Genomic DNA, 15,050 nt, shown 5'->3' with positions numbered 1-15,050 from the left:
ATGGTGTCACTGACATACTTCACCTGAAAGTTACCAGCGGATAAAACTAAATTAGTTAATTTGTTAGAGAGGCGGCTGTGAATATTGCATAATTGCGTCACCCTGAACATGACAAGGATAGAGCGTTTAACCATAGCTGGGTCATTGTCCGGTAAGTGAATTCATTTGGGTTGCGTGCCCATCGCCAACGCCGGAGACTATGACGCTTCTGGAAGGGACCTGCTCCTCTGAACCTGGAGGTTCCCCAATATGAGTTTCATGATGAGGATACGGTCATAGTTAGATAAACGCTGGGGGTCTGTCAGAGTTCCTCTCTGTAATATGTATGTATAAACGGTGGCATAAAGAGTCGGGGTGAAAATGTGTGTATTTAAAAATAAATGTAGTATATTTTCAACAATATTTTTGGTTCAGTCATGATTTTTAAACTTTCCTTTCTTCGCAGACATTTATTCAGGCAGTGTAATGTACCTTACAGATGGATTTCTACATACACCCTAGGCGCTCATGGATCATTAAAATCTAACATTCGTTTCCATCACCTGCATTCCCCAAAAATGTTATTTCAAATGTGTCATTTACATTATGAGTTCTGCTGCTCATAGATGAACATGAAGGACAAAAAATAATTTCCTTGATACAGTAAAGGCATTAGAATACACAAATGTTTATGTAACTATAATGTATAGTAACCATATGTACATATAGACAAATCTATGTACAATTGTATTTAAAAGTACTAATTTTCCTCTTTGCATGGCCACATATGATAGATATTGTTTGTTTATATTAAAAAGATACAACAAAGCTTTTGAACATACATAGCAGTACAGTCATGCACAAAGTGAGGCAAAAAATAAATCTTGGCATTTATTAGCCCAACCTATAAAGGCATACAGTGCTTTTGACAACACAAGCAAGTCCAGTCCATGGGTCTTGCATTCAGGCAACTAGAGCATCATAATTACACAACACTTGTTTGTATCGATCTGATGAGGTGCAGTAGCAAAATGTGACAAGGGTAAGATTAACTGCTACTGTTTACAGTGTATTCTGTGATTTAAGTCTCATGGAGATACAATAAAATTGGATTGGCTCAGTGATGACAACAATATGTTGTGATTTAAACAACTTTTTAAAAAAAGAAAAACACTTGATAAATAAAATCCTTGTAATCATTTCACACAGCATAGCAGGTACTAACCTCAGCTTTTAAATATGGCAGTATTGACTTGAGAGTAATGCTATTTGAGAGCTAATGTATAGTAGTATAGTTCAGATAACATTTAAAGTCAGACATGAGCAGAGGCTTAATGAATGAATGAATAAATAACTAATTAAATAAATCATTCAACCTTAGTATATTCACCAAGATAAACAGCTATTCTATTTCACAACAATGTGTGGTCCTGCTTTTGATCCGTGTTCGCTGTCAGCAGGTGTGTGATTTCACATTTAATTAAGAGTCTCTATACCTTCACATAAAAAGTTCACATTATCATCAAATGCTAAATCCTCCTGAGCACTAAGGCCTCTGAGTGTTTCCCAGTGTTCCCACAGACACTAATCCACGTAGTGCACCTCGCCCTGGAGCTCCTTGGTAACATATCCAAGAAGAGCGCCTGTCAGCTGCTGCTTTAGGGCAGCGTTGCCCATCACCAGAGTAGTTAGCTGGACCACGTCTGTCCACTGAATGTCTCCCAGAATGGCCATGAGATCATCATAAAGCTTCTGCTGCTGCACTGGACTGAGCTCCATTATGATTTGAGGCAAAGGTTTGAATTGTCCACTGGTCAACCAGCAGCCCAGAAGGCCTCCAACAGCCCCACCTGGAGGAGAAGATGGTTACACACTTTTGAAATGCCCTTTAGTCATTTGGCAATTGAGTATTTGCTTTTGTGATAACAGCAGAGAATACAAAGAGTGGCTCCAGTTTGACAAATGAGTCATGATGACAATAAATATTTTGTAAACAAGCTAAAAAGGAGCTGTTTATTTTCTTTTTTCTTTACTCACCCACTGCAATACCAAGAGGACCCCCAACTAACCCTCCAGCAAAGGCCAGTCCTCCAGCTGCTGCTGCTCCCTTCCCTGAGCCCTTCACTGTGGTCTGGATTTGCTGATTGGCCGATAACTCACAACATAGCTTCATAACATCATTGACACGTTGACTCATACTGAAAATCAGATTTACAATGTTACAATACAAAGACACTTTTAAGATACATATCTATCCATGACAGACACGCAATAAAAATGACGACAATATGAAGTTAAACATACAAAACTGACACCGGAGTACAGCAATGAGTTCATGTTATAACAGTTCGATATACATACACAATTTGTGAATAGCACCGAGTGCACCAGGAACCATAAGAACTGTTACCCAGTGTAGCATCTATTAAACCCATGTTTAACACAATAATATCTCAGTCAAATACAGCGACAGTAAAAGCATCACACAAACCTTGCCAGGTTCTTAAATCCTCATTAATATTGTTTCTTGAGCTTGTATTTGGATGAATGTCTGTCCAATCTGTCAAATGTTACCTGACTCCTGAGCTAGCATGACTACGGCCGCAATGCATAATGGGAAAAAACAAAATCGTTGTGTTCAGGGACAATCGACAGTTTCGGAAATTTCTGGTGTTTGGTCGGACAATCAAAAATAGGTACATACAACCAACTTCCAGTACTTTGCTGGTCGTGTTATCGTTTATAGAAAATCCAATTGTTATTCACTTATTTATTTACAGGTTTTATTTGTAAATTTTTTGATTTGTGGAATATCAATAATAAAAAATAAAATAATAATAATAATAAGTCAGAATATCCTTTGTTGACCAGAAACTGAAGAATAAAAAAAAGTCAACAAAGGATATTATGTTTATAATTAATTGAGATTATTTTTTAAATTGTGATTTATTGTTATTATTATTATAATAATAATAAGTCTCTTGTGTGATCATTTGATTTGTGTTTTAATGTTTTTTAAGTTATGTAAATTGGTGTAATGATTTATAGTCTGTACGAGGAATAGTTTTTTTTTATTAAATTTAATTCAAATAGAAAGAGCAGCAAATGTGTATTAATTCTTTTGTGGATTGTGTTTTATCCAGATGAACCTATACCTACCTAGTATTATTTTTCATGTGTTTTTCATGAGGCTTTATAAAAGCTTAAATCAATAATTGACCATACAGACATATCGACTGAATCTTTGTGGCACCTTGATTAAAGCAAAAATTATTTATCAAATATTTGTAAACAAATTTGTACACTTTAAGACAGTCGTGTAATTAATTGAATATTCACTGTCAGTTTTTGTATATTTTTGATAACTCACTTATGGAAACTTATCAGGAATAATTATTTTGAATTTGGATAATTGTTGATCATGATATTTCCAACTGCTACTAAAAGCACCAATGACAGCCAGAGACTGTCAGAGAAGATGAAAGGTGCAGAGACTGGTGATTTTCTATACATACATTTTACACAGCAACCAAACATGTTTATCATAACTGTTACGTCTGAGCTGATGTTATCTAGTTATATGAGCCGTTGTAAAGGATTGTGTATTTGTGTCACGTGTGTCATTATCTCTTAACTACTCTGTTCGTGTAGAGGATATTTAATATCGTCGCATGAGCATATTTAATATCACAATTCAATCAAATCCAATCCAACTTTATTTATAAAGCACTTCAATGCAACCACAGTGGAAGTCTGTCGATTAATGTACAGTGTTTACGTACAGTAGCAGCAGCAGCACAGTCCATTCTTACCCAGAGGACACCAGGAAACGGAGAAGTAGCTGCGTCAAGTTCACGTCACGAAGATGAAAAACGGAAACATGGTTTACTTTTCAAAACAATAGCACGGTGGTCAATAGAAAACATAGTTGTTTATTACAGTAGATGCAAGTTTAAAGTGCAGCTAAATGTAGCTCAAGCTCAGTGTAGATCTGGGTCATTTAGAGGTGTACAAAGTTTTAAAACCAGAGAGATTTGAGTTTTAAAAGGAAAGTGAGAAGCATAACATGCCCCGCAGTGCCTGTAAATGAAGGTGAGGCAGTGTCATAAATACAATGGAGAGATAACTACATTCCATAAAAGGTTTATACGTATACATTTAATTACTGTGTTCAATTAATTTAGCACATAATAAACAATGAGTAAGTAGTTACTGACATCTAACGGTGAGACTACAGATTTATCACTTAATGAGGGAAAATATTGTACTAAGGCCTTAATATAGAAGGGATGTTGCTATATTAAAGTAATAGTAAGCCTCAATTTTTAAAATGCAAAATGAATTGCATGGCTGGTTTGTTCATTTGGGCTAATGGAGAAACATGGCGGTGCAAGATGGCAGCTTCTGTAAAGCAAGGCCCTTTACCTGAGTACATACATCAGGCTTACTAGAAAATAATCTGAATTTTATTTATTTTACTTTGCAGCAAGAAGAACCGGGTTTGCGACCCAGTCGGGACAAGGGTCTCTCTGCATGGAGTTTGCATGTTCTCCCTGTGTGTGTGTGTGTGAGTGAGTGGATGGTTGCCCATGTGGCCCTGTGATGGACTGGTGACCTCTCTAGGGTGTAATTTTTTGCCTTTCGCCCTGTGTCAGCTGGGTTGGCACCAGCACCCCCCACTGGATGGATGGATTTTTAATTAGGATACAATTAAATGTTACACAATTACTCTTTACGTGATAGATTGTTTTGACGTATTTAATTTCTTCAAAACACACATGGAAAAACCCCACTGAAGGGCTTTTATTTTGAACAGTGCAACCGGAAGTTGTGTTGTTATTGCTGTCGTACTTGAATCGAGGTGCATGGCGCAGCGAAAGTGAAGAGGACTACTAGCTAATGCTGGAATATTAACAGTCGTGGATATATTTTTTTTGGAAAACATGCAGAAATCCTGAAATGAGAGTGTGAAATGATATCACTTCCGAAAGTGTGGATTACCATCATTGCCTCATTGATGAACACGAGCAGTACGGGTCGCAGGAATAGCTGCTGCTGCATTCATAAACACTTCTTTAGGACTCACAACAACCCCTGAGCTTTGTGTGGGGTCACAAACACACACACACACACACACCGTCCTGTGCGTTGGCAATGGCTGAAAAGGGTGAAATGAATAAAGGTGATCTCGGTGGAGTGTTCAGGCTCCGGGAGGAACACGAGAAGGTAACGTGCAGTGATGACACGAAATAATGTTGCTGCTTAATATTAACGCTGGCCCAAGCACAGGCAACTGTTGGCCACGCGGTGGACCAGTGGACCTCTAACATGTCTAATCTTCCTCTTGTTATAAACTAACATGTACAATACACACATGTGCACCGTCAGACTGAAGCCAGTTAGCAACATGTCGGAAGTTGTGCGTTTACTGTTTTCGAGAAGCTTCCACACTCACATGTTCAAGTTGTGGTTCTGCCTGAACCGTTTCCTGTAGGAAGACGCGTTTGTGTTTTCACTTCTGCTTCGACTGTTGGTTCTATGCTTTTACTTTAATAAAGTCATGAAACAGGGACAATTACCAAGAACGTTGTTATAATTTGTCAACTAGCAAGCTTTGCTCGTGGGCTCGTGAGCCTTCCATGTAACACACCCCCTCTTCCTCTTCCCCTCCCCTCCCCTCCCCCATCTAATCTTTAAACAAACCAGTAGAATATACATTAGAAGTATTATAAAATCAGGAATACGAGGCGGTGTAATACTGTTGCACTTTTGGATTATTCATCTATTGCAAATTGAGCCTTTGCAGAGACTAAAAATGTATAATTTAATCTGTGGGAAGTTTTGTTATATAGAGAAACGAAACTGAAATCAATTTATGAACGACATCCCTTTACATTCAAAAATGCATATATTGTATTTACTTGTAATCACAACATGGGGCCAATAATGATCAATAGTGATACCATGATTGTTTTTCACCAATAACTGATACAAAATATGTTTTATTTCATTGTTATACAAATGTAGGTGTGTTCAGAAGTTTACCAGGGTTTTTAGGGGCCAGACCTCTAAAGTTAAAAGATAAATCCTCTTATTTGTAATTAAATGACCCTAAAAGCATGTGTGTGTGTACTTGTTTTTGAACTTATTTAGTGCCCCTTTCTGGTATGAACCAGTACCAGAACCAGTAGTCCTCATGGAGACAACATTAAGCAGTACCTATTTTCTGAGGCTCTGGTTTAAGTTAGGATTAAGATATGAGTAGAGGTTAGGACTGGAGTTAGATATTGACAGGTTGAGGTTTTATGGTAAAGGTTTGTCCTGTGTGTGTGTGTGTGTTGCAGGGCTGCAGCTAATAATTATTTTCATTATCAGTTACTATGTTGATTAATATCTTGGTCAAACAGTTGGTAAATAGAATTGTTAAGGTCTGTGTTGTGAACAACATCCTCTATTGTCCTCTAATTGTTTTGTCCACGAACCACATTTTTCTGGTTTCTTCTGTACAACATTCACTTTGAAGAAGCTCAGAGAAGTAAACTGTTAATATATGTTTACATTGCATCTATGCGTTACTGTATAAACACGTTGAAGAGGTGTGGGTCTTCCTGACCATTTGGATGTTGATTTTACAGCTGTGTTTATTTTTCCTCTCCTGCTTCCCTGCTGTTTAGATATGTTCTCATGTTTTGTTACATGTCACACAGTTCTATTGTGTTCTACATTTTGTGTGAATGCGTGTAGCATATAGTTAGTGTCGCTCTTGTTGTATTTTATAAAAAACAGTAATTTTAAAAATGTTTATTTTTCCCCAATACAACTTTGATATTGTATAGAAATATTTCAATATTTGCACATTGTTCATAATAACATTATTAAAATGATGTGTCCTAAAAAAAACACAGGTGGTGAAAGACTGTGAAAGTCGGATTTTACACTGGTAAGTCCTGTATACCATTTTGTTTTGAAAACTACATAGACTACAAATCTCTTTTACATGATAGTACATCCTTTTAGATGTCACATACTTAGTGTATGTAATCAGATATCTTTGAATGCATCCAAATTGGAAAGAAAATGAAACATTTTTGTTTTAGAAATGTCGCTTTTATTCTTATCCACTCACCCTCTCTTTGTATTCATTTTTTTTTTTCATACTAACCACAAGCTTCAAAGTGTCTGGATAATATTAGTGTTTTGCATTAAAAGCACCAGCTGTGGTCAAAATCACCACTTTAGACACTCCCTGACCAATCACAGCCATTCGTTCCAAGTGTGCCACAATTAGCTCCTTTTATTTCCTGCTTTCTAAACAGTTGCGGTGACAAGGAGCATTTTCAATACAACAGCAGCTGTAAAAGGCCCTGCACACCAATACAGTGGTTCACAGTAGTAATGAATTACCGGATAGGCCAAAGGCAATTATCCACCTCTGTGAACAATAACATTTTATTATAGTCACTGGCACTCCATTAGACCTCTCCTTAGATTTAAGTTGAGGGCAGAGCAATGGTGGTGGGAATTGTGTGATGTAGTCAGACTTGGTACAGATGTCACAATGGTGTCATTCACTCCATTATATCTTCTTTCTTTACACCTGTGTTTTTCCTCGACTGAGCTTTACCATAATGTACATTCAATAAGCTAATTATGTTTGAATTTTTGGAATATCAATTATTTCAGATATTTTTAGACAGATTGTCCACTCTGGTAATTGATATTACTAACATATTGCGTACTAACCCTTGTGGCTCAGCTTTCAAACTGAGATGCAGGAAAAATGGAGTTGCGTCAGTCAAGAATTCCTCCTCAGACAGTCATTTATCTCTGAATGAGTCCACTGACTGCTCCACAGTGTAGCAAAAGATACTTTGAAATCCAGTTTGATCAGTCAGATGTATAGAAAAGAAAGATTACACAGTTAATGTTGTGTTTTTCGGTCCAGATTTATCAAAAACTCATTTGGATATAAAAAAAAAAAAACCCTCTCATTGGCAGGCTGAACAAGGCCTTTGACACATCACAGTGGGAGAAGCACAGGTGTGACACACAGGTGTTCACTCTCATGCTGTCCTGACTTACTTGAATGGCGCAGAGCCCTCGTTTATGTGATCAATAACACCTGTGCTATTGCTGCTAAAACATGCCAAAGTGTCTGCTGTGAAAAGGATCTGTTAATGTGGAACTGAAGACACTTTACATGATGAGAATAAAATAATGGTTCGACTTTTAAGCAACAAAAAAAGTTTGAGCTCTGTTTTTGCAGAACTGCAATGTAAAATAAAAATTAAGAAATTGCCAGTCCTCTCAGGACTGTGCAGGTCTCTACACACTTCTAACACCAGCCTCAATTTAAATCCTTAGGGTTGGACAAATTGAGTCCACTGACCTTATGGATTTCTCAAAGTACCTCAAACCATCTTTAAACTAATGCTGTGCTAATGTCAGCCAATGTCATGTCAAGTTTTTACCCTTAATTAAGAGCTTTCGCTTGAGTTACAACAGAGAAAATACTCTTATTTCTTGATTTTATGTATTTAATTTTTCTTATAACTACTGAAGTGCCACATGGCAGGGTGACAGTGAGCCAGCGCGCACAATAGCGGGACCATGAAACTGGAGGGGAACGGGCTCTTTGCGCGTCAGCCATTTTGACAAGCACAGGTGTTAGTGATCACATTAACGATGGCTCTGCTCAGTTCCTGTATGTCGGGACAGTGTGACAGTGAAGCAGCATGTGTACCCTGAGACTGAGTTTACACCTTTGATTCTCCTACTGTGCTCAGTCAAAACGGCTGCCGAGCAAAGGCCTCATTCAGCCATTATAAATGAAATATCATTGATGCCATTGCTGCTGCTTTGACTGGTTTCTGATTATATTGTGTTAGGATTTCCCTTTTTTAAATAAAATAATTTTCAACTCAGGAGCATGAAAAACACTCTTTTAGTAGATTATTAGCTGAAACAAACAGCAAACAGTAAAAAAACGTTTATTACGAGAAATCATTTGAACTGAATTATTTGTAATTTTTGCAGGAAAAAGGTTTCCGGTGACTATGAAGCCCTGAATGATCGACTCAAAACTCTTCCTGATCAATTGTCCTATGACATCATGGTGAGTGCAAACCTTGTTTACGTGTGAACAGATTCATTTACACACCCTGTGCTTTGTGAGTTTTGAGATGTGTTCCTGTTGTAGCTGTACAGAAGCAGACACTAAATATACTGTGTATGTATACATATATATATATATATATATATATATACATGCACGTGTTTATTGCTGACACTGAAAGTTGTATTTCTTTCTTCTTGTCGCACATTTTTCCACCTGCATTGGTCTCAACCCTCAATCCTTCCCTCTGTGCTGTGAACAGGTGCCGTTTGGCTCTCTGGCCTTTATGCCTGGGAAGCTGGTGCACACCAACGAGCTCACAGTGTTGCTCGGCGACAACTGGTTTGCCAAGTGCTCTGCCAAGCAGGCTCAGAAATTAGTCGACCACCGGATGAAACGTGAGTTTGTTTTCCAAAGGATCGTCCGTCTCCCGTCCCCTTTTCTAAACAGTGGGTCGTTTACTCGACACTACCCGTCGTCGTCCACCAGATGGTGTCGTTGCATCGAGTCTGAACACTGCAGTGACAAACCCACTCACAGTTGTGCCCATGATTGATCACATAACTGTTGGAAGAACTTGTTTTTGTCAATGCCGTGCACAGATAGTGTTTATAATTGTTGTCCTGAAGAGGAACATTATTTGTGACATTCACCTTATTTCACGGGGTTCAGAGCATCCCTGTGTTCCACTGCATTCAGCTCAAAACTGTCCGCTGCAAATCTCGTGATAGCCACTCACCTCCTTTACGGAGTCTTTAAAGAATACGTGAATTCACATGTTGTTTCAAGTGTAGCTGTGGAACAACATGTGTGCCCGTGTCTCTCCTGCTGTTCATTCTCGGTCTGAAAATATCAAGTCAAATGGGCCCAAGTAACGATCTCTGATGTGAACATTATTAGGGTGTTTAGTGAAGCAGAAATGTGCTTCCACAGCCCATCCGCAGCCGTCTCTGTCGCCCCCCCCCCCCCCCACACACACACACACACACGCACATACACACACACACACACACACACACACACACACACACACACACACACTGCCCCCCACCTCCTCTCTCCTGACCCTGCCCACCCTGCTATTACAGAGCTAAGTGCTGTAATACAAACATGGCTAGCTGAAATGTGTCAGACAGCGGCTGAGTTGTCAGGCCTTCTGTGTTTGACCTTTCCTCACTTCCAGTTGATGCACTGACTGGAGGGGCTCCCGATTGCCATGGAAACAAGGGCCCTCTGCTGCTATTAGTAAAAGGGCTTAATTGTTGTGAAGATTTAATGATCCGGAGTAGTATTCAGGGCATAAGATATTATGAACTGTTTGTGTCATCGTTTTTTTTTTGTTTTTTTTTTGTTTTTTCACCCGCAGCTTGTAAAGGATTTTAACTCTTTTGCAGCTGGTTGTCATTTTTTATGTTAACACAGTCATTTCTTTTGCACAATTGGTGTCAAATGGGTCAGTCTGCATCCAACTGTCTATATGCATTTTCATATTAATGCTTATTTCTCCTCTCAGATGTAAAGCATGAACTTGACGATCTATCCAAGACGATGAAGAACTTTGAAGCCAGAGTTGGGCTTGTGAAGGATTTGGAGACAATCTCGGCAGTACGTAGCATTAGCACATGTTGCCTTCACGTTTGAGATGTTGCATTAAACATTGACGGGGTTTTGTTTTTGCTTGTTCTGTAGAATAAAGGCGACTGTATTGACATCAGAGAAGAAGTCAAAAACAGCGGCACTTCAGTCACCAAAGGTACCTTTCTCAGCCGTTTCCTCTGTCCTTATATTTTACTTCTTTATCTCACAGGTCGTCTGATGACTTCTGCACCAAACGTGCATTAACACTTAGACTTCTGTTTTGTCTGCTTCATCAGGAAGACAAAGAATAGCTCACAGACCAAATTCTAAGCCCAAGCTGGATGCCGTATTGGATCTAAAAGAGGAGGACGAGGAGAATGATGGAGAGGAAGGGAGCGACGAAGGGAGTGGGAAAGGCATCTTGACTGAGGAAGAGCTGTGGGCTAAATTGGATGAACTTGAAAAACTGGAGGAGCTTGAAGATGATCAGGACAGGTACATGAAAAAACACTGGTGTTTTTTTCCCCATATGAGTAGTTTTTATTGTATTAACTATTTGTCTTTCTCTTCAGATTATCTGACAATGCAGATATGAACGGTGAGGACACGTCATCCTCTTCTTCCGAGGAAGAGAAGGAACGAGATGCTGCTCATCCTGTGAATGGAGTGAGTTTGAAGCCAAGCTGGACCTCGGTGCCTCATAGCATAGCACCACCAGACATGGACCGGAAACAGGAGGAGGAAGAAGACGAAGAAGAGGAAGGCAACTGTTTGCCTACCATCTTTTTCTCTCACACCGTTGAACCCAAGAAGGTCAGGATCTTTAAAATATTATTTGTTTTAAGTTGTTTTCCAATGTTTTAATTCTGTTTTGGTGACGCTTGGTGATGTCTTTTGCTTCAGGTGAGGATAAACACAGGAAAAAACACCACATTGAAGTTCAGTGAACGGAAAGAGCAGAAGGAACACTCAAAGAGGAAAAAGAAAAACGGACACAACGGACACTCGCACCACGAACTTCACAAAATCACCACACCAGCAGACATCTACAGGTAAGAACAACACGGCAGCACACACACAGTCAGAAACTCAAACTTTACATTTGTTTCAACAATTATTCAGTGACACTGGCTGATTTTTGTTTCTCTCAGGTTGTTCGTGGATGTGAAGAACGGGGAACCCATTCCCAGGAAGTCCATCCTAAAATCACGGAGCCGGGAGAACAGCGTGTGCAGCGACACAAGCGAGAGCAGCGCGGCAGACTTCGAGGAGCGCAGGGTGATTGGACGGAGCTTCAGCTACGACGAGGCGACGCACAGCGACACCAGCGACGGCAACGCAGACGAGGACAGTCCTGTGGCGGTGCCGCTCCGCGCCACCAGCAGATTTGAGGTGCAAGACATGTGGTTGTTTTTTTTGTTGTTGTTTTTTTCACATCCCATTGTCATTGTCATTTTTAGTCTCAGTTACAGCGCAAAGAACTGTTAGTGTGCCTGTTTTCATGATGTGTTTGAATGAGTGAATGATGAATGTTATCGTTGGCAGCATTACAAACGTCTCTCTTGCTTTCAGGCGTTTTCAGGTACAGTGATCGAAAAGGACCCGATGCCGTCAGGTGTGCCCCACCTGACCATCACTCCGCCAGCCCTGCCGACCATACTGGAGAGGAAACAAGAGGAGGTGGCGTCTGATTTCGCTCCGCCCCAGGAGGCCCCGCAAAAAAAGGTGTCGAAGTTTAAAGCTGCCAGGCTGCAGCAGAAGTGACGATCAGATATCCATATTTCACAGTAATTGTTCTTTAAAAAGAAAACCTTTGTTTCTTTTCAACCGGATGATCCATCCTCTCATTTCTTCCTTTTGCCTTTAATTAGGTTTCACAGATTTCTGTGTGTGTGGAAAAAAAAGTTTAGTAAACCATGTTAACAAATGAGCCTCGTGTGCAACTGTTTTTCATCAAGCTCGGAACAATAGGTGATACAGTCTCTTTATCTTACCTGCTACTACAATATAAATGACGCGTCAGGATGCTTTCTGTCAAACATTTACCTCTCTACTGCTTTTCTGTTGCTTCTGTCAGTTTAGGTGTGAGTCTCGGCTGCATTGTTTTTCCCCCCCCTCATCTTTTTTCAAGCAATGATCATGAAACAGAATCCGGTGTCCTCTGTAGCTCTCGTTTTACTTTCTTGTGACCTGCCTTAAGAATGTATAGTGTATTCCTTTGTGATGAGCTTTATACAACATTGATAGAAACTAAAATGGAAAATAAACCGTTTTCACTACTTAGTACTTTGTTCTTCTTCTTCAATAACAGTGTTTATTGTGAAAGGGTTTCCATTTCATCACGTTCAATACGCAGACAATATTCCGCTGACAAGTCTTTATTTTCCATCTCGGTATCTAAATCAGAAACAGCTTATTAAGATTTTCGAAAATATGTGTTACTCTGCATAGTAATAACGTCTCACCTTCACACAGTTTCCTCTCGATACCTGGTGTGAAATGTTTTGGTATTTAAACAGCTATTACCACACACCGACTGAGCTAATACCGCTCTTAGAAGGAAATGAACTAATTGTTGCCCTTAGTGAATTTTCAGGCGAGCACTAAAATTTGAAGAGCTAAGTAAAGCACAGATTTGTGTTGCAGTCAAACTGTCACCGGCTGCAGTAACATCACACAGTTGTAAAGCTAAGCAAATGCAAAGTGGCTCTCACTTAGTAAAATGCGGTCAAGCCGTATGTCAGTGGAAGAGGACGACTTTCTGAGCATCCTTTCTGACAAACAGGAGGGGGTGGGGAGGTTTCCATTTGCAGATTACAGTTTATATTGATTGGCAGCAGCCAAGTGTACATGAGATAAATTCCCAGTACAGCACATAAATCTCTGAGTGGATCTGTGATGATGATGTGAGATGGCTGCCATAATGTCTAGTGGAGGTGAAAAGTTGGAGCTCCGAGGCAGCATCGCAGCGACACCTTTAAATGTAGAAGTGTACGCGCACGCACACACAAACACACACAAACACGACAGAAGATTCTGGCATGACAATGTTTCACCTTGTCACAAGACAGTTTCCTGCAAATTTAGATTTCCTTGTTTAAACTTTATGGAAAACCAAACCGGCATCAGAAAGCAACGAGGATATCCAAACATAGTTCTGAAGTGACAGACCCGTTCTGAGGTGTAGAGGTGAAGGATTTGGGTCCTGAAGCAAATGTGTCAAAGCAACAATGCAAAAAAAAAAGGGAGAGTTATTATCAGCAAAAGGTATTAAATATATATCACTTTGCATATAAAGTAAGTCATGTAACTTAAAGAGTTCACAAGGCAAAACAAGCAAAAGCAAAGTGGAGAAAAACTCAAGGCCACTCATTTTCCAACTGTCAAAAAAAATAAATAAAATTTTTTTTTTTAACAATTTCTGGCCAAAACCTACGTCACCAAAACATGTCATCAAAATCCATGGTTCACATATTTGTGTTCTGCTGCTGACAATCTGACAAACAATCACAGCCGACAACAAAACCTCCTTTGTTTGAGCAATGAAAAACAAAAGCAAACTGAACTGAGGGGAAACCAAAGTAAACAGTATAAGTTACTTCAGTTTCAGTTTCTCAAAAAGAAAACTGGATGGTTATGAGGTTATGAGACGATGACATGAGTTTAAAAAAAGTCCAGGCATATTTAAAGTTCAGAGTTTAGAGGGGGAAAGATGTAACTTGGTGTTAGGAACGGAGATTACACCGCTTGGACCCAAATGCACGATGAATGATTCAAGAGTATTTATTTTCCTCTTGAGAAAAACAGGCAAATCAAAATCACTTCTTAGTAGAAGGAGAAACTAAACTAGACTATTGTGGATGAAAACAAAATCACTTTGTCACAGAAGGAGAAACTGACTAGACTAGACGTGAGCTTACAAACAAAAGGCAACGCATGCTCGGACTCTGACGTGTTCTTTTAAAGGCATAAACGACACACTGGCAAATGACAAGGGAACTGGGGACACTATATAGGGGAGCAGGAATAAAGGGCAGGTGTGAGTGATTACTTAAGGATCACCAGGTGAAGTGCATGAGGGAATTTAGGGGAGATGTGTCAAGACATGACATTTACCAAAATAAAAGGGGAAGTGAAAATCAAACCCACACCAAAGGTGTCATGAACTTAACGTGACTTTGAACCTAAACTAACACAATAACTAAACTAAGCAAAACAAAAACACTAACAGACTTGACACTTCGTGACACTTAGATGCTGGACACGGCTTTTTTGTAAGGGAAATAAGCCCAGCACCTCAAAACACAGTCAGATGCAATATTTAAGATAAAATATTTAGAGTTTTTATAATCAAAATATAATTAAAATGTTATATATA

At 39.3% G+C, this 15,050-nt stretch overlaps 2 protein-coding genes across 2 annotated transcripts; one reads left to right on the top strand and one right to left on the bottom strand.

Moving 5' to 3' along the window:
- Positions 1-647: 647 nt before the first annotated feature.
- On the bottom strand, positions 648-2,600 carry zgc:112052 (protein C19orf12 homolog). Its single transcript, XM_058646318.1, has 3 exons — positions 2,471-2,600; positions 2,017-2,177; positions 648-1,829 (listed from the first exon to the last, which is right to left on the bottom strand). Exons 2-3 carry the CDS (start codon positions 2,174-2,176, stop codon positions 1,564-1,566), a joined length of 426 nt encoding a protein of 141 aa, XP_058502301.1. The 5' UTR covers position 2,177; positions 2,471-2,600; the 3' UTR covers positions 648-1,563.
- Positions 2,601-4,799: 2,199 nt separating this feature from the next.
- Positions 4,800-12,953, top strand: uri1 (URI1 prefoldin like chaperone). The gene is made up of 11 exons (XM_058646359.1): positions 4,800-5,205; positions 6,885-6,919; positions 9,016-9,094; positions 9,357-9,492; positions 10,608-10,699; positions 10,784-10,847; positions 10,969-11,167; positions 11,245-11,485; positions 11,576-11,724; positions 11,824-12,064; positions 12,245-12,953. Exons 1-11 carry the CDS (start codon positions 5,134-5,136, stop codon positions 12,434-12,436), a joined length of 1,500 nt encoding a protein of 499 aa, XP_058502342.1. The 5' UTR covers positions 4,800-5,133; the 3' UTR covers positions 12,437-12,953.
- Positions 12,954-15,050: the final 2,097 nt, after the last annotated feature.

This window comes from Solea solea, chromosome 12 (assembly GCF_958295425.1).
Source record: "Solea solea chromosome 12, fSolSol10.1, whole genome shotgun sequence".
NCBI classification, from domain to species: domain Eukaryota; kingdom Metazoa; phylum Chordata; class Actinopteri; order Pleuronectiformes; family Soleidae; genus Solea; species Solea solea.
Note: the sequence above shows the minus strand (reverse complement) of the source record. Positions and strands in the feature narration are given on the sequence as shown.